At 41.4% G+C, this 27,630-nt stretch overlaps 1 protein-coding gene across 5 annotated transcripts in view; it reads right to left on the reverse strand.

The window, feature by feature from the left end:
• Window positions 1–12,300: 12,300 nt before the first annotated feature.
• fbxo30a (F-box protein 30a) overlaps window positions 12,301–27,630 on the reverse strand; it is a 37,411-nt gene continuing 22,081 nt past the window's right edge. For 4 of the 5 annotated variants that reach the window (XM_073056559.1, XM_073056558.1, XM_073056562.1 and 1 more), the window contains exons 2-3: window positions 24,255–26,370; window positions 12,301–14,974 (exon numbers count right to left, since the gene is read on the reverse strand). In XM_073056559.1, coding sequence (XP_072912660.1) covers window positions 14,771–14,974; window positions 24,255–26,354 — 2,304 coding nt within the window. In that variant the 5' untranslated portion in view covers window positions 26,355–26,370 and the 3' untranslated portion in view covers window positions 12,301–14,770. The remainder of the gene's footprint in view (window positions 14,975–24,254; window positions 26,371–27,630) is intronic. The other variant, XM_073056563.1, reaches the window with a different exon arrangement.

A 27,630-nucleotide genomic window follows, 5' to 3' on the forward strand; every position in this document is an offset into this window, starting at 1 on the left:
TCTAGCTTAAAAATATTCCTCCTTACCCCAGTTCTAAAAGGTCACCTCTCAATGGTCATCCCTACAATCACCAAGATCCTTTTCTGTAGTGAATACTAAAGCAAAGTATTCATTAAGAATCTCTACTATTTCCTCTGGTTCCATACACACTTTTCCACTGTCACACTTGATTGGTCCTATCCTCTCACATCTTATCCTCTTGCTCTTCACATACTCGTAGAATGCCTTGGGGGTTTCTCTAAATCCTGCTTGCCAAGGCCTTCTCATGGCCCCTTCTGGCTTGCCTAATTTCATTCTTAAGCTCCTTCCTGCTAGCCTTATAATCTTCTGGATCTCTATCATTACCCTGTACCTAGTTTTTTGAACCTTTCGTAAGCTTTTCTTTTCTTCTTGACTAGACTTTCAACAGCCTTTGTATACCATGGTTCTTGTACCCTACCATCCTTTCTTATGATTTTGCTAAACTAGGATGAAGCTTCAGTGATTTGCATGCTATGGCCAGAGTCATTTGTTCTTTTACCTCACCTGAATTTATACCTCCCAAGTAATAAGTAACCCTCCCTTCTTCCTACATTATTTTTGTGTGTGTTGCTCTGGATTTCCATCATCTGCAGATTTTCTCTTGTTCTCTTCTCTTGATAGATAAGGTCTTTATGACCTTATCTATCATGACACCACTTTAAATGAACTATGGACCTGTATTCCCAGATCCCTTTGTTCTATCTCATTCCTCAGTGCCCTACTGTTCACTGTGTAAGACCCACCCTAGTTGGTCCTTCCAAGGTGCAACACCTCACACTTGTCTGCATTAAATTCCATCAGCCATTTTTCAGCCCATTTTTCCGGCTGGTCCAGATCCTTCTGCAAGCTCTGATAGTCTTCCTTGTTCTCCACTATATCCCCACTCTTGGTGTCATCCACAATTTCAGTTAACCACTTTATCATCCAGATCATTGATATAGATGGCAAACAACAATGGACCCAGCATCAATCCCTATGGCACTCCACTAGTCACAGGTCTCCTGTCAGAGAGACAACCATCGACTACTACTCTCTAGCTTCTAGACAAAGCCAATGTCTAATCCAATTTACCATCTCATCTTGAATGCTAAGCAAATGAGCCTTTTTGACCAACCTCCCATGTGGGACCTTGTCAAATGACTTACTGAAGTTCATATAATCAGCATCCACTGCCTTGCCTTCATCAGCTTTCCTGGTAGCTTGCTCAAAAATCTCTAGATTGGTTAGACACAACCTACTATGCACAAAGCCATGCCTAATCAGTCCATGTCTATCCAAATATTCATATACCTAGTCCCTTAGAATAACTTTACCACTACTGATGTCAAGCTTACCGGCCTTTTATTTCCTGATCTATTTTTAGAGTCTTTCTTAAACAACGGAACAACATTAGCTATCCTCCAATACTTCAACTGTGACTAAATATCTCTGCTAGGGCCCCTGCAATTTCTGCACTTGCCTCCCGCAGGGTCTGAGGGAATATCTGGGGATGTATCCACTCTAATTTGCCTCAAGGCAGCAAACACCTCCTCATCTGTAATCTGTAAAGGGCCCATGATCTCACTGCTGCTTTGCCTCACTTCTGTAGGTTCTGTGTCCATCTCCTAAGTAAATAAAGATGCAAAAATCTACTTAAGATCTCCCCCATCTCTTTTGGCACCAGCCGTAGATTACCTTTCTGATCTTCCAGAGGACCTATTTTATCCCTTGCAATCTTTTTGTTCTGCTCTTCATATACTCAGTTATTTCTTTATGTCTTTATTCATCCATGGATGTTATTTCTTTTTCAGTAGAAAACACTTCCTATACCAAGCACTGTTTTAAATATTTCCCATCATTGCCTGTCAATATTGTTAACCATTTTATCTTCCAAAGTTCTATTATTTCCCTCTTAAAATAACCTTTTTTCATTCCTTTTAACCATATTTCTGTCCTGCTGTGTGTTCTATAATATGGTGGCTATTGCATGGATTTTCCCCCTAGTTTTAGTGCTTCTGCACTGGTTCATTCATCATTTCTGTACTCAATACTGAATCTTCCTTGATTGGGATTTTACAAATTGGGTTAAGAAGTCATTTAAGTATCTCCATTCCGTATCCATATTCTTTAATTTTTTTAAAAAAACTTGGTCACATCTGGCCCAACAAGCCTGCACTGCCAAGTTATACCATGTGGCCCATTAACCTACTAATCCGTACATCCTTGGAATGTGGGAGGAAATCGGAGCACCCAGTGGAAAACCCGGCGGTCACGGGGAGAACGTACAAACTCCTTACAGATAGCGCAGAATTGAACCTGGGTCACTGATGCTGTAATAGTGTGACTCTTACTGCTACACTACTATGCTACCCTTTCAGTTTAATTCTCCAGTCCATTTACTATCAGAGTATTTGAAATCTCCTGTGATTACTGTCCTGTGGTTCCCCTGGCTACTTCAATCTACTCCACGTGGCAGAAATCCCAATGTTGCAACTGATTCTGAATAAAGAAACTTTCAACATTCCCATCGCATTTACTTCTACATTGTTTTTATTGCTCTGATTTTTGTCTCTGCAATAATGAGATTTTTTTCTCAACCCAGTTAAACTCCTTCAGTACTTTAAAATTCTCTATTATACCTTTGAAGAAGTCCCAAACTATTCATTTTCTCCTAACATAATTCTAGAAACTCTTCTTTTAAAAATGCTTTTGCTTTTTCTCCAATGCTGATTCACAATATAAGGAACAGACTGTGAAGTTCTGTAAATATAAAGTAACAAACAATCCTTCAATACTGACATGCCTGATGCCTGATTTAAATTTGCCCATTATAGGTGCCTTTAATTGTCTACATTGCTCTTTCTGTGTTGCTCCACATGACCTGCAGTACCTCTGTTCACATGTCTCAATGTCCCTTCATCTGGCCAAGTACAAATATCTCATCTGGCAACACTCCTACACCATGTGTTAGTATCGGGTGTTATGTTATGCATGTTGTTGTTGACTGATATATTTGGCTTCAGTTTCTCTGAAATAACTGGATCAGGGAGCAGGAAATTTAACCGGGTGCCAAAACAGGATGAATAGGCATCGGGTGAGATTAGAATCGGGTTACGTTCTTAGCCTTGTTCGACCAGTTCTTCCTCTCTTCTCACTACCACCATTGGGCTGGAGGTGCAGGATCCGTGGGTCCCCTGCCACCAGGTTCAGGAGCAGCTGTTGCCGTACAGCCATTGGGCTTTTGAACTGGCTTCACTTACCTCAGCAATGAACTACCTCCATAGCCTACAGCCTCACTTCCAGGTACTCTGCCTTCGTTATGTATGGTTTTTCATGGATTCTATTGTATTTACTTATTTTCCTGTTGCTGCACAAGATTTGCTTTGTGTAGAAGGTAAGAACTTGGTCTAGATGGTCACCTGGACTGCATTCAGTCACTTGAAGTGCTCAGAAAGAAACTACCTGGAGATTTTTTTCCTCCCATATGAGACCTGGTTATGGATCTAAGGTTATTTTTAGCTTCTCACTTACCATTGTGGCAGAGAAGTACATGATTGTCTGGGCCACACAGTGAGAGACTCGTCACATGGATCAGCCAGGCTTTTCATGCCCTTCGGTTTATATATTTTGAAAAATCTAGTGGAAAGATGAAGTTTTGCTGAATATTGAAAAATTATTCATGCAGCCTACACCCTTGTCCTTGTTCCAAAGGCTTCTTTGTTTTGGCATAAATCCATCATCTTAGCAAGTAACTTTATATTTCAAAATTTAAAGAATATTTTTCTGAAAGTTTAGTGTTTTAATTAAATTTTAATCTATCCAACATGATAAATTACGCTTGCATTGCATCCACATCACTGAAGCCAGAATCAGATCTGAAATCAGATTCTCAGAAAAACTGATGTGGCATTTTCCTCACAAACCTCAAGTCATTTCAGGCTCCATCATAGTGTGGGCAGAAGGGAATACCAAATAAAATGCAAAATGCAATTCTTGTCCAGCAAGAATATACTACAATAAGTAATGTAAATCCCTCTGAGGTGAGAATAGTAAGTCTTGTTCCTTGAAAATGTAGTGTCATTACAATGGGAAGAGCTAAACTTCAACACCTTCTGACTTACCTACGGTAATTCAACATTCACCAGGCTAAAACAACCCTTTATGAAATTTCCTGGTTATAATCCATACCCAAAAAAATGCTTTGGACTTACAATGTTTCAGATGCAATTTATTACAGAAAATGGAGCTGGCAAAATCCCACACTAGGTACACGTGGAAAACAAGTATTCCCCCGAAACCATTTGGGAAATTAGTCTGAGCACCTTTAACTCTTTATGCTCAGAGTAGGAAACTGTTTTTTCTCAGTTTTTAAAGCAATTTGTACCGATGGCTTTAGAACAACTACTTACCCCGCTGAATGATTTGAGGTGCTCTTAAGCAGTGAGATAATGCTAGCTGCTTGGTTTATTTTTATTTAGAGGCACTGCAGGGTAACAGCTCCTTCCATCCCAAGGAGTCCGCCCCACCCAATTACCCCCATGTGACCGATTAATCTACTGACTCATGCACCTTTGGACAGTGGGAGGAAACCAGAGCATCTGGGGAAACCCAATTGGTTGTGGGGAGAACGTACAAACTCCTTATCGACATTGGGAGAATTGAAAGAGTGGATTGCTGGAGCTGTTAGTAACATTATGCTGACCGCTCTGCTGCCCCCTTGTGATTCCCAATTCTCATGATTTCAATGCTTTCCCAAAAAACTTAACTGGCATGTTTTGTATCATAGGCTTGCCCCCTAAAGAAAATCCATCACATCCTCCACTGGTCTATAGGAAGAGGTAGAGAGATACTTCCCATTATTATTATTGTCATTGAGAAGACACTCCCATTATGTTTGTTGGTAGGGAATTATAATAGTTACAAGCGTAGATGAAGGAAGGGTCAGGATGATGTGAATTAAAGGTGCTGCCATTCCCGTGTGTTGACTACTCAACCCCGTCTAAGTGATAGGAGTTTTGGCAGGTGCCTTATATCTGGCATCAATTGCTACAGGGCAGAGGGAATAGATGTTGAACGTGTTGGATAGAATTACTTTTCGAGTTTTGTTGAATAGTGAGAAGCATTCAAATCTTGGGCACATTTGTACATAGCCAGCTCTCAGACCCATTTGAATATTCACTTATGGAAGCAGCGCTCAAACTAGGAGCTAGCACCCTCACTTCAGAGCTGTGGAGGTCTCAAGCTTGCTCATGCTCAGCAGAGAGATTCTGGATTGCTGCATTGAGTGAGGCTGGAGATACCACCAGCTGGGGTCCTTTCACATGGGCCCAGGATGATTTCTCCCCTCCATGGTTCACCTGCTCTGGCCATCTTCTCTAGAGATGAGCATCTCCAGGCTGCTTTCACTAAAACCAGGGACTCGTCCCCTCGGCTATGTTAGTCTGGTGTGTGCTGATGCTGTGGCTGACATGGGGAGCGTAACTCAGAGTAATAGAACACTACAACACAGAAACAGGCTTTTGGCCCCTCTAATTCATTAATTATTAATCTGCCTAGTCCCATCAACTTGCAAACAGACCATACCCCTCCTGGCATGTACCTGTCCAAATTTCTCTCAAATGTTGAAATCAAACCTGCATCCGCCACTTCCACTGCAGCTTATTCCATACTCACCACCCCGAGTGAAGCTCCCCCTCATGTTCCCCTTGAACATTCCACCTTTCACCCTTGACCTCAAGTTGCAGACTCACACAACCTCAGTGGAAAAAGCCTCCCTGTCTATATCCCACATGATTTCATATACCTCTATCAAATCTCCCCTCATTCCTCTATACTCATGTGTCTTTAAGGTCCAGAAAGTGGCCAGAAACTCTGTTGAATAAGCCAGATGCCTACAGCACCGGATTTTTGCAGCTGTCCTGCCCTCTACCGTTCTGTGTGGAACTGCCTCAGGAAATTCATTTTCACTATCTGATATTGAGCTGTTTGTTCTATGTAAGTTTTTTAAAAATCTTTCTTGATGTTCTCTCACTTTAATTATCCCCTGCTCATGGTTATGAATGGAAGCAGATTTGGCATGAGGATGACAAATTTGTTTAGAATGTGCATGTGAGTTTGGACCAAAATAACTGTGGGAAGATAGAACAAAGAACACTACAGCACAGTACAGTCCCTTCAACCCATGAGATAGTACCAATCTTTTAATCTAACGCTTCCCTCTCACATAGCCCTCCATTTTTTCTTTCAGCCATGTGCCTGTCTAAGAGTCTCTTAAATGCCTCTAATATACAGAGCCTATAAAAAGTATTCAACCCCCAGGAAGTTTTCATGTTTTATTGTTTTACAACATTGAATCACAGTGGATTTAATTTGGCTTTTTGACACTGATCAATAGAATCAGAATCAGGTTTATTATCACCGGCATGTGATGTGAAATGTGTTAACTTAGCAGCAGCAGTTCAATGCAATACATAATCTAACAGGGAGAGAATAATAACAATGATAAATAAAATAATAATAAATAATCAAGTAAATCAATTGTATACAGTTGTAAATCAAAGTATACATATATTGAATAGATTTTTAAACAGCGCAAAAAAACAGAAGTACTGTATATTAAATAAAAGTGAGGTAGCGTCCAAGGATTCAATGTCCATTTAGGATTTGGATGGCAGAGGGGAAGAAGCTGTTCCTGAATTGCTGAGTGTGTGCCTTCAGGCTTCTGTACCTCCTAGCTGATGGCAACAGTGGGAAAAGGGCATGTCCTGGGTGCTGGAGGTCCTTAATAATGGAAGCTGCCTTTCTGGGACACCACTCCCTAAAGATGCCCTGGGTAATTTGTAGCCTAGTGTCCAAGATGGAGCTGACTAGATTTACAACCCTCTGCAGCTTCTTACAGTCCTGTGCAGTAGACCCTCCCCCCCCCCGCCCCCCCAAATACCAGACAGTGATGCAGCCTATCAGAATGCTCTCCACGGTACAACTATAGAATTTTTTGAGTGTATTTGTTGAGACTCTTTCATTTCAAACTGAAAACTGATCTCTACAAAGTAACCTAAATTAATTAAAAATATAAAACACAAAATAATTGATTGCATAAGACCATAAGACATAGAAGCAGAATTAGGCCATTTGGCCCATTGAGTCTGCTCTGCCATTCAATCATGGTTGATTCTTTATGCCCCTCCTCGACCCCACTCCCCAGCCTTCTCCATGGAACCTTTGATGTTGTGTCCAATCAAGAACTGATCGATCTCTGCCTTAAATACACCCAATGACCTGGTCTCCACAGCTGGCTGTGGTAACAAATTCCACAAGTTCACCACCATCTGGCTAAAGAAATTTCTCCACATTTCTGTTTTGAAAGGGTGCCCCTCCATCCTGAGGCTGTGCCCTCTTGTCTTAGACTCCCCCACCATGGGGAACATCCTTCCCACATCTACTTTCTCTAGGCCTTTCAACATTTGAGAGGTTTCAATGAGATTCCCCCCCCCCCATCCTTCTAAATTCCAGCGAGTACAGACCCAGAGCCATAAAATGTTCCTTGTATGATAACCCTTTCATTTCCAGAATCATCCTTGTGAACCTCCTATGGACCCTCTCCAATGCCAACACATCTCTTCTAAGATAGGAGCCCAGAACTGTTCACAATACTCAAGGTGAGGCCTCACTAATGCCTTATAAAGCCACAGCATCACATCCCTGCTCTTTTATTCTAGACCTCTTGAAATGAATACTAACATTGCATTTGCCTTCCTCACCACCAACTCAACCTGCAAGTTAACCTTTAGGGTGTTCTGCATAAGGACTTCCAAGTCCCTTTGCATCCCAGATTTTTGTATTTTCTCCCCACTTAGAAAATAGCCTGTATACTTATTTCTACTACCAAAGTGCATGACCATGCATTTTCTGACATTGTATTTCATTTGCCACTTTCTTGCCCATTCTCCTAATCTGTTTAAATCCTTCTGCATCCTACCTGTTTCCTCAAAACTATCTGCCCCTCCACCAATCTTCATATCATCTGCAAACTTGGCAACAAAGCCATGTATTCTATCATCTAAATCATTGATATACAGCATAAAAAGAAGTGGTCCCAACACCAACCCCTGCGGAACACCACTAGTCACTGGCAGCCAACCAGAAAAGGATCCTTTTATTCCCACTCATTGCCTCCTACCAATCAGCCAATGCTCTAACCATATTAGTAACTTACCTGTAATACCATAGGCTCTTAACTTGGTAAACAGCTTCATGTGTGGCACCTTGGCAAAGACCTTCCAAAAGTTCATCAGGCAAGATTTTAACTGAAGGAAACCATGCTGACTTTGTCTTATCTGGTCCTGTGTCAGCAAGTACTCCATAACCTCATCCTTAACAATTGACTCCAACATCTCCCCAACCACTGAGGTCAGGCTAACTGGTCTACAATTTCCTTTCGCTGCCTTCCTCCTTTCCTAAAGAATGGAGTGACATTCGCAATTTTCCAGTCCTCTGGAACCATGTCAGAGTTCAGTGATTAGTGAAAGGTCATTACTATTGCCTCCCCAATCTCTGATGCTACCTTTTTCAAAACCCTAGGGTGCTGTTCATCTGGTCTGGGTGGCTTATATACCCTTGGTCTGAAAGACCTAAGAAAGTTACTTTCTCCCTATCAAATTTCAAGTTGAACTCAATCATATTGTGATCATTGGTTCTTAAGGGTTCTTTTACCTTAAGCTCCCTAATCGCCCCCAGTTCATTACATGACACCCAATCCAGTACAGCTGATCCCCTAGTAGGCTCAATGACAAACTGCTCTAAAAAGCCATCTCACAGGCATTCAACAAACTCACTCTCATGAGATCCATTACTAACCTGATTTTCTCAATCGATCTGCATGTTAAAATCTCCCATGGCTATCATAACATTGCCCTTTTGACACTCCTTTTCTATTTCCTGTTGTAATCTGTGGGCCGCATCCCAGCCACTGTTGAAAGGCCTGTATATATCTGACATCAGGGTCCTTTTACCCTTGCAGTTTCTTAATTCAACCCACAAGGATTCAATATCTTCCGATCCTATGTCACATCTTTTCACCGATTTGATGTCATTCTTTACCAGCACAGCCACACCACACGCACTGCTTACCTTCCTATCCCTCCGATACAACGTGTAACCTTGGACATTCAGCTCCCAACTACAACCATCCTTCAGCCACGATTCAGTGATGGCCACAACATCATACCTGACCATCTGTAAAAGAGCAACAAGATCATCCACCTTATTTCTTAAACTCCATGCATTGAGATATAACACTTTAAGTGCTGTATTTGCTACCCTTTTAGATTGTGCATCCCTAATGCACTGATACTCACCCTGCTGGCTGCAGTTTTATCCTATCATCTGCCTGCCCTTCCTAACAGTCTGACTGCACGCTATCTTTGCTTTTTTACCATCCATCCTACCCTGAGTCCCTTCATTCTGGTTCCCACCCCCACTGCCAAATTAGTTTAAACCCTCCCCAGCAGCTCTAACAAATCTGCTCATGAGAATATTGGTCCCCCCCTGGTTCAGGAAAACCCATCCCTTTTGAACAGGTCATACCTCCCCCAGAATAGAACCCAGTGATCCAAGAATCTGAAGCCCTGCCCCCACCCCAACTTCTCAGCCAAGCATTTATCTGCCAGATTATCCTGTTACCAGCACATGGTACAGGTAGTAATCCAGAAATTACTATCCTGGAGGCCCTGCTTCTCTGCCAAGCTCTCTAAATTCTCTCTTCAAGACCTCTTTGCTTTTCCTTCCTATGCCATTGGTACCAATATGTACCAAGACATCTGACTGCTCTCCCTCCCTCTCTAAAATGATGTGGACACAATCCAAGAAGTTCTTGACCCTGGGACCTGGGAGGCAACATACCATCCAAGTGTCCTGTTCATGTCCACAGAGTAGGCATTCGCCTCCTTTAATCTGACACACCAAATCAGCATTGGTGCAGCCAATTGGTTTTAGAAGTCACATAATTAGTCAAATGGAGATCACCTGTGTTTCAATTGTTTGTAGTAAAAGTACACTTGTATTGGAAGGTCCAACAGCTGGTGAGGCAGTATCCAGGCAACTCTTCAAAAAGGCTAATGAAAAGCACAAGTCAGGAGATGAATACTAGAAAATTTCCAAGTCACCAAATATCCCTTGGATATTCAGTCGAACAGCAGGAAATGGAAAAAATGTCACGCCTGTAAATCTGCCTAGAGCAGGCCACCCTCAGAATGTGAGTGACCATGCAAGGGGCTAGTGAGGGGGGCCACCAAGATACCTAAGACAACTCTGGAGGAGTTACAAGCTTCAGTGGCTGAGATGGGAGAGACTGTGCATACAACAACTGTTGCCCGAGTGATTCATTTATGGGAAAGTAGCAAAGAGAAAGCAATTATTGAAAAAAACTCACATTAAATCTCAGCTAGAGCTTGCCAGAGGTATGTGGGAGACTCTGAAGTCAGCTGGAAAAAGGTTGTATGGTCTGATGAAATCAAAATTGAGCTTTTTGGTCAACAGACTAAATGCTATGTTTGGTGTAAACCAAATACCACACATCATCAAAAACACACAGCTGTGGGGATGCTTCACTGCAGCAGGTCCTGCAAGGCTTGTGAAGGTAGAGGGTAAAATGAATACAGCAAAACACAGGGAAATCCTGGAGGAAAACCTGATGCAGTCTGCAAGAGAACTGTGACTTGGGAGAAGATTTGTTTTCCAGCAAGATAATGACCCCAAGCATAAAGCCAAAGCTGCACAGGAATGGCTTAAAAACAATGAAGTTAATGTCCTGGAGTGACCAAATCAGAGTTCAGACCTCAGTCGAATTGAGAATTTGTGGCTGGACTTGAAAAGGGCTGTTCACTCACGATCCCCGTGCAACCTGACAGAGATTGAGCAGTTTTATTTAAAATATGGGGGAAAATTGAGACCTATCCACGCAGACTCAAGGCTGCAATTGCTGCCGAAGATGCATCTATTAAATATTAATTTGAAATGGTAATTATGCAATGGTTTTATTTAATAATTGTAATAAAGTTAACTTGTAGAAATGTTTTCATTTCAACAAAGTCTTTTCTGTTGATCAGTGTCAAAAAAGACAAACTAAATCCACTGTGATTCAATGTTGTAAAACACTAAAACATGAAAATTTCCAAAGGGAGTAAATATTCTTTTTAAGTACTGTATCTGCTTCTACTACCACACCAACGTGTTCCACGCACCCACCTCTCCCTATATAAAAAGCCTACAGTACCTCTGACATTTCTCCTATACATGGATAAAAGAAAAATGCAGAACTATGTGGGAGGGAATAGTTACATTGGTCTTAGAATAGGTCAAAAAGTCGACACAATATTGTGGGCCAAAGACCCTGTACTGTTCTATGTTCTTACAGCTGATAATAAAAATTACTGCCTTTCAGAGTTATTTAATGTAGCAAAGATGTGAAGCAATTAATTCACAGCTACCTTCAGCTGGCACTTGGGAAAACTCAGCTGCTTCCTGAGAAAATAGATATGTATTTCTAACTTGCCCTGAGGAAGCTTTGAGTTTAGTTATTAGGGTTAATTACACAATGCTTCCTATTTGAAACATCTTCTAGTTACTGATCAAAATGGCTGAAAGTCAGCATAAAGTCAGGGTGAATTCAGAACTAATTAATGGAACATTCACCAAATTACTGGTACTAAAGGATATTTGGCCATATTGATGCATGTGCATATTGGATAATTTCTATCAGCATAGAATTGTTAGTGAGTAAAATGATAAACTCTCCACCAAAGGCGCTTAATGCTTGGATCTGTTGTAGACTAATTGATTATTTTGATTATGCAACATTGCCATTTTTATTGAATACTATAATTGATAGCTTAGGCCAAATTAGGTATTATTTATCTACAAATTCTTAAATCATTGAATTTGGGAAAGATTTGGGACTGCATGGTAAACACTAGTACAGTACCAGCCACTGGGTTCAATTCTGCCGCTGTCTGTACATTCTCTATGTGACCATGTGGGTTTACTCCGGGAGTGCCAGTTTCCTCCCACATTCCAAAGGCATACGGATTAGTAGGTTAATTGGTCACATAGGTACAACTGGGTTCGTGGCCTGCTACCAACCGTGCTGTATCTCTAAATAAAATCAGTGTTACAGAAAGATCAACATGAAGAATTATTCTGTATATCTCTACAGATGCTGTCTGGCTTGCTGCTTATTTGTAATATTCCATGCTTTAATGCTCATGCAAGCTCTGTTATACAAATCTACAAAGAGGCTTTCAGTGGTTAATAAAAATGACACTTTTATTAAAATTCTTGCAGTTTAAAATGAAATCCAGCATTTAGTACAAAAGCTCAACATAGTGTAGCATTGAAAAAGCAGGAGATTGGGGAGAATTCGTTCAGCAGAAACTCCTGCCATTCCAAACCTCAGAGTGTAGTAAAGTGAAGTTTCACGCAAATGCTAATTTAAACTTTTCATAATTGTATCAGAGAATTTAGTGTGATTCTTCAATGCCATTTATTCCCACAGCAGATAAGTACACAAGGGCTCAGGTGATATTTCAGACACATGGGATTCAAAGTGTACACACTAACATAGTAAATATGGGTAGACCCAGTGCAAAGTTTAACTAAATGGTAATGGATATGATTACAGTGTTATTGAACCAATCTTTCAACTTGTGCATTGAGAGGGTGGGGGTTTGGGCAGCTATGAATGAAAAAAACAAGGCAGCCAAAATGATAGAATTATTGCTTGTGTACACAACTGCAAACAAGGGCTTTCGGAGATCAAAAGAGGATCAAAATGTGTAGTGTATTCTTTAATATGCAGCAATAAAATATACACACATTGGAGAAACAGGTATTAATGCAAAAAAATCAATTCATTCTTTTTACCATTACATAAATTAAACATGCTCATGCACAAGAATTTCACAATTCAAGCATTCCATTCCATCGTCTTTTTCTTCAAGCAATTCATTGTATTCTTCGTCTGGAAGATCAGACACCTGCAAACCAGGGCAGCTACCCATATCAACCCCAGGGTCCTGTAAGCTAGGCTCCATGAAGTTTACAAGAGATTTCTCTGCCTTGATCCATTCCTTTGACATCCTGTTGGTCAGATGACCAGGCTCAAACCTGTGTGCCATTATTTTGAACATTTTCATTTGGATGACTTTTCTAAGAGATACATGTACTTGCTGCAACATGATTTTATTGACAGTTGTCATACCACCAAGAACAAGTAGATTTTTAATGAACACATCAATAAATGATTCAATGAAGGTGCTCAGGCAATAAATGCTGCTATTAATAGTATCTCCTCACCCTGCAAACAACTGAAGATAAAATTTAAATGAAGTTCATAAAGAGTAACATAATGCCTTCTCAAAAGTTGGCCGAATATGTGCAAACTTGTATTCTGGAGCACAGATAGAGCTGGTAAATAAATGTTAGCACCAATCTACATACAGTACTTCCCTCAAAGTGTTTACAGAAATTAAGGCAGCAGCTTATAAGGGAACTGAGCTTTACAGAGCAGTGCCATCCAGATTTTACAAATGAGAGCCACCAATACTCTTGTGTACAGCAGCCATTAAATTGGATTCACAGACTTCCACAACACCCATTGTAGTCCTTATATCATTTCTCTATTCCACCCCTCCCCACCCCACACACTGAAGACCACCTGGGTGAAAAGGCATTTGGATAAAATGAGGCTATTTCAACACCTTGTGCAATAGGAGTCTCACATGCCAAGGCTTACGGAGATTTTTTTTTGCAACATGTATAAACAAAATTGGGCAAAACAAAATCTGTAGAATTTTTTTCTTGAAGAAAAAATTCAAAGGGAAATGCATTCAGAAGTATAACAACGATACTTTAGTAGCTGAGTACTATGCCTTCTTTCGAATGCTTTTTGCTTCTTCGATGATGGAATTAGTCATTTAAAATTCACACAGCACAGCCCTTTCATGTTGGAAGACTGGAAATAGCCCTCAGATAATAGTTTGAAAGAAACTTGCCCATTTTCTCTCAAACTGTCAAACTTCACAGGTAATACTTGTAAAGGCAGAAAGTTAACAAGGAGAGCAAGAACCACTGAGCGGGAAAATATAGATATGAATCCATTAACCATTTGGTGAGCTAGTTAAAATGAGACTAAAACTAAAGTGCAAAAAGTGGCAAAACTGTATAGGTACTATGAATCCACTGCACTTTGCCTTAGCTTTGATCAGTGTGAGGTATAACAGTGTTTTGCAAAAGCTAGCTCACTGTACTATAATTCAATATTCCTAAAGTCAATATGCTCAAGTTGTAACTCACACCAGAATATCATTCCTAGGTGAGCTGAGTGTATATTTGACTTGCTAGATGACTGATGTTGCCATATTTAAATCAGGACACAAAAATGACGATAAATACTGTACCTCCTTCATATGTCCGACATTCACAAGGGTTTACAATTGCTGAGGGGAGGGATAAAATTGCAAGAGGTTTTAAAGGCAAGATCCATGCAGGAAATTGTATGTACAAATGGAAGACTCCAGGAAGGAGAGGTTTCCACTCACAAAACGTCCATAAGTTCAATGTTTCTTTCAAGACCTTTTCATCGCCTTGATTACAACAGCACAGGTTACTGTACTACAAAAATAAATTTCACAAAGCAAAATAAGTTGTATACAAAGTTGACGGATCATATTTAAGATTAGAATTGTTTGCAGTACATTGTCAGTGAGCAAAGAGATTAGAGAACTGCTTTCAGGACAGAACGTAAAGGCCGTCCCCCTTTAGTGAGTTCCCGTGTCACACACATGCAGGGTAATGGCACAGCCTCCCCAGTCCTCTCCACTGTGTTGTAGCGACAGTCTTTCAGGTGGTCAGCCATGCTAGCAATTTCTGCAAACTTCCACTCACTAACCGTGCCGAAGGCAGTGCTGAATCGCCAGGCCTGTAGGAGAGAAAAGTTGCATGTCAGAGTGCCATACAATTAACAGTCCCACAAATGGGTTGGCCTAGAGAAAATAGTAAGTGGTTTCAGGTGGCACTTAATACAGAAAGAAAAAGATTGCATATTCTTTCCAACTCAACAGCAGACTTACTGAGTTACTATATTAACTGGCATTTCCAGTGTATATTTTCCAATCTACACAACATCCAATAGGCTAAGGTTATTAAATTTAATCTGTATGATTAATCCAATTAAATTTTTGACAAACTAATGCAGATAATTATTAATCAAAATTTACAAGGATGCTGCTGGGACTTGACGGCCTGAGTTATAGGGAAAGGTTGAATTAGTTATGAGGCTTATAGATAGTGTAAATGCAAGCTGGTTTTTTCCCACTGAGATACAGCTAGAACTAGAGGTCATAGGTTTAGGGTGAAAAATGAAATATTTAAGGGGAACCTGAGAAGGAACTTCTTCACTCAGGGGGTTATGCAAGTGTGGAGTGAGTTGCTAGTGAAAGTGGCAGATGCAGGTTTGATTACAAAATGTAAATGTTTCGATGAGTACATGGATGGGAAGGGTATAGATAGGTGTGGTCCAGGGGTAGGCTGTTGGAACTAGGCAGAATAATAGTTGGGCATGGACTAGATGGGCTAAAGGGCCTGTTTCTGTGTTGTAGTGCTCTATGTCTAACTGGACTATTTGCCAAACTTTAGAAAAATAAATTGCTCAGCTACAGAGAAAATGCAAGGGAAAGGACCAACTGGATTCCTTGACTAGAGTGCAGCATGGACTTAATGGGCTGAACTGCCTCTTCCCACTCTAACAGTCTGTAGGCAATGCCCAACAACCTATTAGAGCAGAATGCCCAACAGGCAACATCCATCAGAACGCAACCACTGTCTAACAGATATCTATTAGATTAGACCATAAGCACCGTCTATTAGAGTACCAACACTGTCTATTACCTCACCACTTTCTAGATGACAAGCAGCATAGTTGGTCACTAACACAATAAGCATTTCTCATCAACCCACATCTAATCCCTGCACAATCTACATGCACTGGCCCTCAGCCTGTAACCTATGTGACTACTTGTTCATGAATCAAGATACCAGAGCAGAGCTATTTTAAACCACCTCATTGGAATACACCTGGATTGGAAGCAAAACGAGGAATCTTGTCCTATCTCAAAGATGTGTAGATTAAATCCTGAGACTGACACCTCATATGAAGAGATTAATGTAAGTAAAGCTCAACACCTTCATGTTTGTCCCACTCCCTTCCATCAAGGAAGAGGCTATGCAGCATTCATGACAGGACCACCAGACTCAAAAAGTTACTTCCCCAAGCCAGCAGACTGATCAGCATCTCCACCCATTTAACCCACCCACCACCAGTAGATCCACATTAGCTACTCCTGCACCTAATGTCACTTTAAGTACATACTGTATATATATACAATATATATTAACTTGTATACAACCAGTCAGTTGTTTGTAGATTGTGCTTTAAAGGATTGCTTTTACATTTATAGTGGGTTTTTTGTGTTTTTTAGATTTATTGTTTTTATGCTGCATCAGATCTGGAGGACAATCATTTTGTTCTCCTTTATACTCGTCTACTGAAGAATGGCAATGAACAATGTTGAATGAGGACTTGGTCAAGGTGCATCCTGAAAGCTCAAGAACAGATTCTCTCTTGCTGATTCTGTAGTACAAGATGGAGTATAAATCTCGCAATCTATTTCACAGTGACTTTACACCTTACTGTCCACCGGAACTGCAATTTCTCTGTACTGTAACTCTGATCTGCATGCTGCTACTGTTTTACCTTGTTCGACCTCGGTGTATTTTTGTAATGAATTGATCTGCATGAAAAGCTTTTTCACAGTACCTTGTGACAGTGAAAAGCTTGTGAAAATAAACCCATTTATCTACATTAAAATGTATTAAGTCATAAAATGCACTTACCATTTATAAAAGTTGTAGAAAGAAAAATATCAAAGCTACAGCTTTGTTTGAAAAAACAATGCACTGATCAGAGTCAAAGAGGTTAGCTGTGGAAAGGTGGTGTGGATGGAATCTGGATGTTAACACGGGCCTGGACAGGCACCCTGACTTTAGGCAGGGTTGAACCTACTCCTTACTGTATGAAATAAAATGCACACAAGATGTTGACACATCCAAATGGTTCATGTACTGTAAGTTACTTAGTTACAAATGAAATGGCAGAACCCTCATTCATATTTTTTTCAATGCTGTAAGAATGAAGAGATTTTCAGAGCATGTTGGTCTATTAATTAAATATATATACATTTTTAAAAAAATCACAATCTAGCTGCTGGCTCAGGTGGTGAAGAAAGTAAAATGAAGTTGCATTTTGGAGACTTGGTCATCTGCTAAACATGAATGGGTAAATCTGTCATGCCTTCAGAAAAAGAAACTGGACAATAGACCCAGGAAATCAGTGGTTGTTACCTCTGGATTTCAACCCACCTGGTAATAAAGTATACGGAGAGGGGTGCTGTTCAGTTTAAAAAAAAGAATGTATATAGCTTTGCTAGACACAATAGATTCTACTGATACTGAAAATCTTAAGCAATGCACATAAAATGCTGGAGGAACTCAGCAAGTCAAGCAACAGGGAATCCTGTCCTGATTAGGGGTCTTGGACCCAAAATATTGACTGTTCATTTCCCTCCATGTAGCCTTTGTTAGGTATATTCTAAAATCAATTGCAAATTGGTTTAAGGAGTGCAGGCAAAAGATAGATGTAAAAGTTAACATCCAAGACATGGGAAACAAAGTTACTTGTTTTTTTTTTTAAACAGGGAAACCAACTTGTTTTCTCTCCCTGCAGATGCTGCCTGACCTTAGTTTCAATACTTTTCTTTTCAGATTTCCAGTATTTGCAGCTTTTAAATTTTCATTCATTCTAAAATCACAACTACACTCACTGTCCACTTTCCTAGGTACAGGAGGTACAAATAAAGCGAGCACTCAGTGTACTTCTGTATGTATGTGCTCTTCGGCTGCTGCAGCTCATCCACTCTAAGGTTCCATGTGTCGCTTTCCTGCGCACCACTGCTGGAACATGCGGTTATTTGAGTTACTATCACCTTCCTGTCAGCTTGAACTAGCCTGGTCATTCTCCTCTGACCTCTCCCATTAATAAGGCGTTTTCAGCCGTACAACTGCCACTCACTGGATTTCTTTTATTTTTCACACCATTCTCTGAAAACTCTAAAGGCTGTTGTGCATGAAAATCCCAGAAGATCAGCAGTTTCTGAGATATTCAAACCACCCCATCTGGCATCAACAATCATTCTATGCTTAAAATCACAGATTAAATTTCTTCCCCATTCTGGTATTTGTTCTGAACAACAAATGAACCTCTTGACCGTGTCTGCATGCTTTTATGCATTGAGTTGCTGCCCCGTGATTGGCTGATTAGATATTTGCATTTAAGAAGTGTACCTAATAAAGTGGCCTCTGAGTGCAAGTCCTTTTCATTTTATTATTTCAGTAAAAGGTTATGAATAGAAGACTTAAATGAACAGAGAATACCATTTGTACAGCAGTGGCTAACACTAACTGGCATAGGCTTTGATTATTTTACTAAAGGTTCTTTATAATGCAATTAGTTACCATACAACATTTAGAACTGGACAGACTAAGGAACTGGGTCCCAAGATTGGGAGGTCATTCCAGATAAAACTGCACGGATGTGAAATTGAGAACAGATGGGAACATTGATGGATCTGGATTGTAAGCAACAGTTAACTGCAGCCCACACCAGCTCTCCACTGAGGACTCCAATTTGTTCCATCCTCCCACACTCTTTCCCACTAACACAAAATTATTTTCCCAGTGTAACTCAATTCCTTTTTGAAAGCCCCGGGTCTGTTTCCATCAAACTTCCAGGCAGCAAGTCCTAAGTCTTTAAAAAGCTTCCACATGCTTTCTCTGTATCCTTTGCTTGTCACTTTCAATCTTTATCTGCTGGCCCATGAACCACGGAGACAACTCCTCAATACTGAACTATTCTAAACGGTAGCACAGCAGTTGTGCAATGCTTTACAATTCATGCTGCTGTCCGTTCTCCACATGACCCAGAAGGTTTCCTGATTTCCTTCCACATTCCAATGACATACGGGTTAGAAGCTTAATTGGTGACATGGGCGTAACAGCGTTGTGCAGGCTTGTTGTACAGAGGGCCAGTTACTATGCTGTATCTCCAAATAAAAATTATGACGTGCCTCTTAACTGATGGATTCTATCCAGAAAATTCCAGTAAATCTTACTCTAAAAGAAACTAGCTTCACTATAACTAAACTCATCGTTCTTAATAAATCTTTCTTGCATTCTTTTACATCTTCACAGCTTCTTTTAGCATACGGACCAGAAACAGACAACGCTTCAAATACATTTTATAAAGGTTTGTTAGTACATGTCTATGAAACTCGGTATTAGAACAGAATAGTACAGCACAGTAAAGGCCCTTCAGCCCACAACATTGTGTCAACCTTCTAACCTAAAGAAGGAACCTATGCAAAATAATCTATTTACTATTCTAACTGCAACCTCATCATTTCTTAATACTTATAAACATTTAGGCACATTTATGCCTCTGCTCCCAACACCCTTCAGGGTTCTACCATCTAGTCTGCAACATCTCTCCAGCTTTCTATAATAATGGATGACTTCCCTCCATTAATATCTAACTTTATTTATTTGCCCTTTCTACCAGCATCCTAATATTTTCTTCAGGTTAGCACTCTTCCAAGTTTAATGTCTTGGATTTCATTTATTTAGAGATACAGCACAGTAACAGGTCCTTCTGGCCCAACAAGCTACGCTACACAATTTCGTCCACTAACCAGTACATTTTTGGAATGTGGGAGGAAACAAGAGCCCCCCAGAGGAAGCCCACACAGTGACATGGAGAACATACAAACTCCATAGATTTTAATTTCATCCTGTACACACAGCTCCAAATCATCACATACAACCAAAACCAGTGAAACCTACATTGACCTATAGGGTACACCTTCCCTCTAAACAAAAACCCCATTTGACATGACCTTCATCCTAAACCAATTTCCTCTCCACTGTCACCACTTACAGGGGCACCAGTTTATTCACCAGCCTTTGATTTAAATACAGGAAATCCCTTCTGATAATCTCATCATCAACGAGAGATGAGTACAAAGGGTAAGGAGTTAAGAGATCAGAGGGGTACTTCTATCACCTAATGAGTACCTGGAATGCACTACCAGAGAGGGAGGTGCAGAGTTGCTGGCTACATTTAATATGTGTCTCAATAAACACTTGAATTACCTGTGGGCTATAGTTAAGTGCTAGAAGATGGATTAATATGGATGGATACCTCATTGTTGCCATTCTGTATGACTATTGTATTTATTTATTAACCTCCCCTATTAAGAAAAATTCAACCTCAATTTAGTTTGAACATATGTTAGTTTTCTTTAGAACACAGCCAGTTGTTTAATCCCATGAGCTTAAGTTTCACCACATCCATTAGTTCAACCAACTTGCCCTCAGCTGAGATTTGGAAAGCATTCTCTTGCCCAATGAAGAGCGATACAAAATATTTCAGCTATCGCAGTCACAGCCTCATCCTCCATGGTCCCACTTTATCTCTAATCAGACACACCCTCTTCCTATTCACTGCCTACTGAAGACTCAAGTTCTCACTGTTAACTAGCATTCTGTTCTCATAGTCTTCCATTGCTTACTTCACCTCACGACATTCAGCCTGTTTCCTGGTGGGACTATTCACTTGACATGCAAAATACACCCACATTTTTGTACATGGATGGGAGGGGTATGGAGGGCTACGATCCTGGTGCAGGTCACTGGGACTGTGCAGAATAACAGTTCAGCAGAGACAGGATAGGGCACAGGGCCTATTTCTGAGCTGTAGTGTTCTATTACAAACTCAACTTTAATTTGACTAGGCTGTTGTCTATGATGCCGTACTCTAAACCATTTCCTTTCCAGATATCGCCTGCACCAATCTCTAGGCTTCCTGCAGCTCTTGCTCCATTAGTTGGTGGACAATAGTCTGAGCTCTGACAGTTAGGTGGACAGCCCCTGGACCATTCAGATTACTAATATTAAAGGATTAAGTAATGTGACACACAGCAGCACGCTCAACACAGAGGGCATGGACTGACTGCACCGTAAATCCACAGCTTGTGAAATGAAGCTATACAAGGTTCAAGATCTTGAATCCTGGTCCCAGAAGAGTGCATATTCATTATTTATCAGTTACGTGCATTTGTGAAATTGCTGATACCATGTTGTGAAGTGCCCAAGGGAGGGGAAGGTGAAGAACGGGAAGTCCTGATGAAGGGTGATGGCCCAAAACGTTGACTTTCTATTCCTCTCTACAGACGCTGCCTGATCTGCTGAGTCCCTCTGTCATTGTGTGTGCGTTGGCATAGGGGGAGGAATATTAGGGGTGCGGCTATGGGACCATACATGAGATTGATCACAGGATATATATATATTTTTTGTAAATTCTAGTATTTTTTTTATGTCCTGCACTGTACTGTTGCCTAAAAAACGCAGCACAATAACATAGCAGTTAGTGTAATGCAATTACTGCGCCAGCAACCCGGAATCATTTCCTGCCAGTCTGTAAGGAGTTTGTATGTTCTCCCCATAACCGTGTGGGTTTTATCCACGTTCCAAATATGTACAAGTTAGCAGATTATTGGCCACATGGGTATAACTGGCAGTGTGGGCTCTTTGTGCTGCAAGGGCCTGCGACCTCTAAACAAAAATATATTTATGATGCACCTCAATTTTCCAGATGGATTCTAACTATATAGGTGCAGCAAACTTCAATATAAAAGAACTTCAGTTAGTCTGAACCTTGTAACTAAATCATCAGTTCTTCAGTTTTATATCTTACATCCTTCTTCGAGCATATGGATCGGAACTGGACAATGTTCTAGTTACATTTTATCACAGTTCTTTAATCTGTTCCTTTACTTATGAAGCTCAGTGACCCATTTACTATTCTAACTGCTTCCTTATCATTTCTCATCACTTTTAAACATTGATGTCTCTGTCCCTGACACCCTTCAGGGTTCTGACATATAGTCTGCAACATCTCTCCATCTTTCTTCAACGATGGATCACATCAATCTATTAAAATCCATCGTTATCTGGACTAGAAAGCACATCTTATGGAGCAAAGGAGGTTGAGAGGCAATAGGAATGTATAAGATGATAAAAGGGTATAAATACAGTGAAAAGCCACTGTCTTTTTCCAATGGCAGCAATGGATAATATGAGAGGGCATTATGTTACAGGAAAACAACATAGGTTATGGTTGTCCTCGCAACATAATTTGTTGGAAATGCCAGTGAAACCAGTGAAGGGTGAGGCCTGAGACCACAAAAAAAATAGCGGGATAAACAGCATATCTCTTCAACCAAATGGAATGAAGTACGATAAAGGAAAATAAACAACTGAGAAATAATGAATTATAGTCTACCCAAAAAGGTAAAGATTAAATAAAGGAAAAGCCAGCAAAACAAGCCTTTTTTGAAAATCTGCCAAAGCAAATCAACTATCGTCAAGGGTACAACCTCCATTTAAAAGCTGCTCATGTTGATTGACAACAAATTATACACTAAAACAACAATTCTTTCATGACTCAGCCTTGACTTTCTGTGATTGTTTAATGCCAATTAATGTGTGATATTTTGAAAAAAGCACAAGGGGGAGATAAGTCGAGCAACAATTTCTGGAGACTTGAGTCAAAACACATCGCTTAATCCTTTGAAATTGTTAGCAGATTAGCACCATTTAAAAGAAAGTTTTGTTATCAGACTGCTACGTTTCCAGTAAGACCCAGTGTTCTCAACTGCGTCAATGCAGTAAGAGCTTCACAAAAAAGGCAAGTAACATTTTAGTTATAAAAAAGTACAAAACACAATTGCAACGGGTTGACAAGGATCACTATTGTTTTAGGCAGTCTGTGCAGAAAGACCATTTAACTAGAAAGAATACAAACCTATAAAACAATAACACTATACGATTTAGGAGCAGAATTAGGCCATTTGGCCCATTGAATCTGCTCCATTTTATCATGGCTGATTAATTTTTTCACTCAATCCCATTCTCCTGCCTTCTCTCTGTAATCTTTGACTCCTTCATTAATCAAGAACCTATCAACCTCTGTTTTAAATATACACAATGACTTGGGCCTCCACAGCCATCTGTGACAATGAATTCCACAGATTCACAAACCACCAAATGTTTCCTCATCGCTGATCTAAAGGGACTTCCTTCTATTCTGAGGCTACAAGCAGCCCACGTAGAACTAAAGTCAATGTGGATCAAAGTGTCCATTCTGCCCTGACTGGAGTCATAACCAACTTAAAGGAAGGTCGATAGCCAGATGTCAATCATAATTTCAGAATTCACTTACATGTCAGTACATTGGTCAAGGCTCAATTATCTTTATATTTTCTGCTTTCTTATTACAGCCAGTCATTTAAACCACCAATGTTAGTTAACAGAGCAATCCCCTTCACTCAAAGGCAAACCAAAATTCAGTGGAGAGACGAGGTACGGGCAATATCTGTATTGCAGCAAATTGAAGGGCATCTGTGTTTCAACCAGCTACTGAGGTCATCATGAATGTTATCATGCATGTTCTTAAAGTGTGAGGGGAACTCCAAGGATGATGGAATAAATTTTGACCCTGTTTGTTGAACAACTCTTAAGCTAGTTTTGTTGCACACCCCTTGCAGGTCACCCAACTTAAAATAGACAACAATCCTTCTGCAAAAGGCTTCCGAGACAATTCTGACTTTTAAGTATATTTAGCAAAGTGACATTGACAAAGGCTGCAAATTACCTTAATTATTTTTCATGCACTGATCTGAAAGGAGAGACCTTTTTTAACCACATCAACCTACTCCCATTGAGCAAGATAGTTAAAGTTTGTGGTGAATCTGTGGAATTAATTGAAACAGACGGCTGTAAAGACCAAATCACTGGGTATATTTAAAGCAGAGGCTGATAGGGTCTTGATTAATAAGGGCTTCAAAAGTCATGGTGAGAAGGCAGGAGAATGGAGTTGAGAGGGGTAATAAATCAGCCTTGATGGAATGTGGTGCAAACTTGATGGCCTAACTCTGCTCCTACATCTCATGGTCTCTGTTCCTGAAGCAGATTTTAAATAGCTTACACACATCTGAAAAAGAGGAAAACTGAAAACAAAGATCACAAACCTTGCCTTTTGTTTTCCAAGAAGTATGTCCATGAACGTTGTGCCTCTTTTCCCAGAGTAGCAGAACCATTCCACGGACCTGCAGCAGACTCCCGCACACGTCCCTCATTAAATGTGAAACTTCTGAGAGCTGAGACAAACTGAATCCATCTAGAAATCCGGCTATGTGCTGCAAAATCTCAAAGGGCAGTCTGCTCAGTTGATCCACTGCCAATCCTGTGCTGGGAGTCCGACACTCTGGTGTGTCCAACAAAATGGATGGCACACACGGCTGGATTCCAAAGGATTTCAGATGCCGGTCATGAATGACTCTGGAGCCCTGAGTGGAAGGACAGAAACGCCTCTGAGAGTAGGTGCAGCCATAATAGGCCAAAGGGCATCTGTGTTCTAACCAGCCATTAAGGCCAGCATGAATGTCCCCGTGCACATTCTTGAAGTGTGACGGGAACTCGTCTCTCCTGAAGAACTGACCACACACAAAAGTGAACATGGACCGCTGCTTGCTCTGGTGCCTGGTCACACATTCCAGGACTAGGTCCAGCCCAAGGGTCTGGAAGGGGCTCGGGTTGGACAGCTGAGGGTTTGCGTGGTCGCATGCAGATGCTGAAGCAATCTCTCCCACCATGGTATTGGTAGCTAAAATGGCTGCTGGAAAGGAGAAAGTCTGCGTGCCCAAATCAATGTGGTTTCCGTCAACACTGCGGCTGTCTGAAATCCCTCTACCACTAGGAGAGTCTCCCAAGCAGAACAACAAAGCAGCAGTGATCAGGTCAATCCCCTGAAGTTCCAGAGGGTCATCATCTACCTCCAAATCCGACGTATCCACTGCTTTGCTTTCCATTTTCCTTCTGTACCAATTTGCATCACCCAGGTATGCCCGACGACCATTGTGTCCTTCAAACAGCTTGAATGTGGTGGCATTCTTCAACACCTGACGCTCCCCACACCTACCAGCTATCCTTCCCACTCCACAAGCATCAGAAAGCAGGGGCCCCTCCTGGAGACGGTCCGAATTCAACAAGCTCTCCACGGTCAGCAGCTGTGCGAACACAGGCAAGAAGTGATCAGGTTCCGAAGGGCTGCCACCATCATCAATGTCATTTACGTGATACGAGCCGTTCATCACCTCTTCTGCTGGCTGGTCACTATCATACGAGTCGATTTCCTGTGGATCCAACGCGGAAGTATCCACTTCTGCCTCGTGGAAACCATTGCACAAGGAACTTGTCTTTACCTGAATGCATCCACCTCCTTCATCTGCTCCAGTCACCATGCCCGACAATGCATGAAGCCCATTCTCCTCCACATACAAACCCCAGTCTCTCCACGGCAGCCCCCCCACCACAGATCCATGCTCTGTGCTACCCTCTGCTCCTCTTCCTGCAACAGTTCTGTGGAGATCACTGTCCTCTCGTTCCTCCTCAGCAGCCTGAACATCTCCATCTCTTTCAGCCCACTCCTCAGGCAATTCACTGTTCACTGACTCTTCCGGCTCTTTAGCAGCGTTGTTCAAAAGGTCGAGGGCCACTGCTAAAGTCCTTGTGGTTTCAACTGTTGCCCGATACAGTTCACTGTAGGCCTCTTCGTTGGCAGACAGCAAGCTGCTGGAGGGAGCTTCATCCCTCAACCCTGGGACAACAGGAGCCTGCTCCATATTTCGGAATGGTTTAGCAGCTGTGTTTGAGGCAGTAGTTACCACTTTGAGTGATTCCAGCAGCATCCTCTGGTCCTGAAGGGCCAATGCCATGTCCAGCTGCTCTATCCCATCACAGTCTTTGCTCAGGCTCTCATACGACTTGCGGTCAGCGTAGCTGACTGGCCAGCGATTCCACTCCATCGTGCAGCAGACGACACTAGCGGGGCAGAGCTCCAGGTGCTCGCCGAGCTTGTTCCGTGCAATGATGAACGGGCAGCCAAACTCGCTGTTAAGGCATGGCACCCGCTCGAGGGGGCACAGCAGGCGGTGTTCACTCGCTTTGCAGGAATGGAAGACCGCGCCACATACCAAGGGGCAGCCAATCAGGTCGCAGGACACGTTCTCCTCCGGCCGGACCATACAGCGCCGGCTTACACAGTTTAAGCAGTGCAGGTGTTGTTCCATTGTATCCGCTCCAGCCCTGTATGCAGACATTTGATTGAACAAATATTAATAAAACTAGAGTTAGCTTTATTAGTCACATGTACATCAAAACATACAGTGAAATGCGTCATTTTGCGTCAACCACTAACAATCCGCAGATGTACTGGGACAGCCTATAGGTGTCGCCATGCTTCCAGTGCCAACCTTGCATGGCGGTTGACGTATTACTAACCCCTACCTCTCTGGAGTGTGGGTAAAAAGCCACATGGTCACAGGGAGAACATACAGACTCCTCATGAACAGTGGCAGAGTCGATCCCCCATTGCTGGCGCTGTAATACGTTATGCTAGCTGCCGTGCTACTGTGCTGCCCATGAATCACAAATCAGCGTCAGTAACGTTAAAACCATTTCAATAGAAACACACGGTTCGGGGGAACTGGAGGTGACCATTCTGCCAATGCAGATGTGATGGGATTCTCTCTCCTAACACTGTTTTGACCCCACCTGCTCAGTTACCAGCACTCTCACCAAATTCAAATAGCTGCAGGGTCAGCCACACAACCCCCCGTGAGTGTCTTCAATGTGTCACTTATTGGAAATGCTGCATCTCAAATAAGATATTAAAGGTCCATCTCAGTATTAATGATCTTTTGGGAGAGGAGAGGGAGGAAAACTACCCCCGGTGCCCTGACCAATGTTTCTCTCAATCATATCACAGAAACAGATCACAGTCAGTAACTCATTAATTACTGCATGTGCGCAGGTCTATGAATAAATCGCCTGCTGATTTTTCTTTCAATATGACAAGACTTCCATAAATACTTATAGGCTATAAAGTGTTTTGAAAGGAAGAAACATTAGTTTTATTTGCCACATGCACATGAAAATGTGTCATTTAGCACCATTACCACAGTCCAGGGATTGTGCTGGGGAAATAGCCCACAAGCGTCACCATGCTTCTGGTGCGAAGATAGCATGCCCGTAATTCACTAACCCTAATCCTCCGTCTTTGGGAGGAAACCTGAGCACCCGGAAGAAACCCAGGTGGTCATGGGGAGAACGTACAAACTCTTTACAGACAGTGGCAGAAACTGAACTCCAATCGCTAGCTCTGTGAATTGTTATGCTAATCATTATGCTACTGTGCCACCCTGTTTTGAGGCTTTGGGATGGAATAGTGACAGAAGCCTTTAACTGATTTCTCAGCCTGTGACCCACCACCTTCCTTATTACCTAAGTGGATGATACAAACAGCGTTGTTTGGTCAATAATATCCCTAATACGTTCATAATAAAA

This window comes from Hemitrygon akajei, chromosome 9, assembly GCF_048418815.1.
Source record: "Hemitrygon akajei chromosome 9, sHemAka1.3, whole genome shotgun sequence".
In the NCBI taxonomy this organism is placed as follows: Eukaryota; Metazoa; Chordata; class Chondrichthyes; order Myliobatiformes; family Dasyatidae; genus Hemitrygon; species Hemitrygon akajei.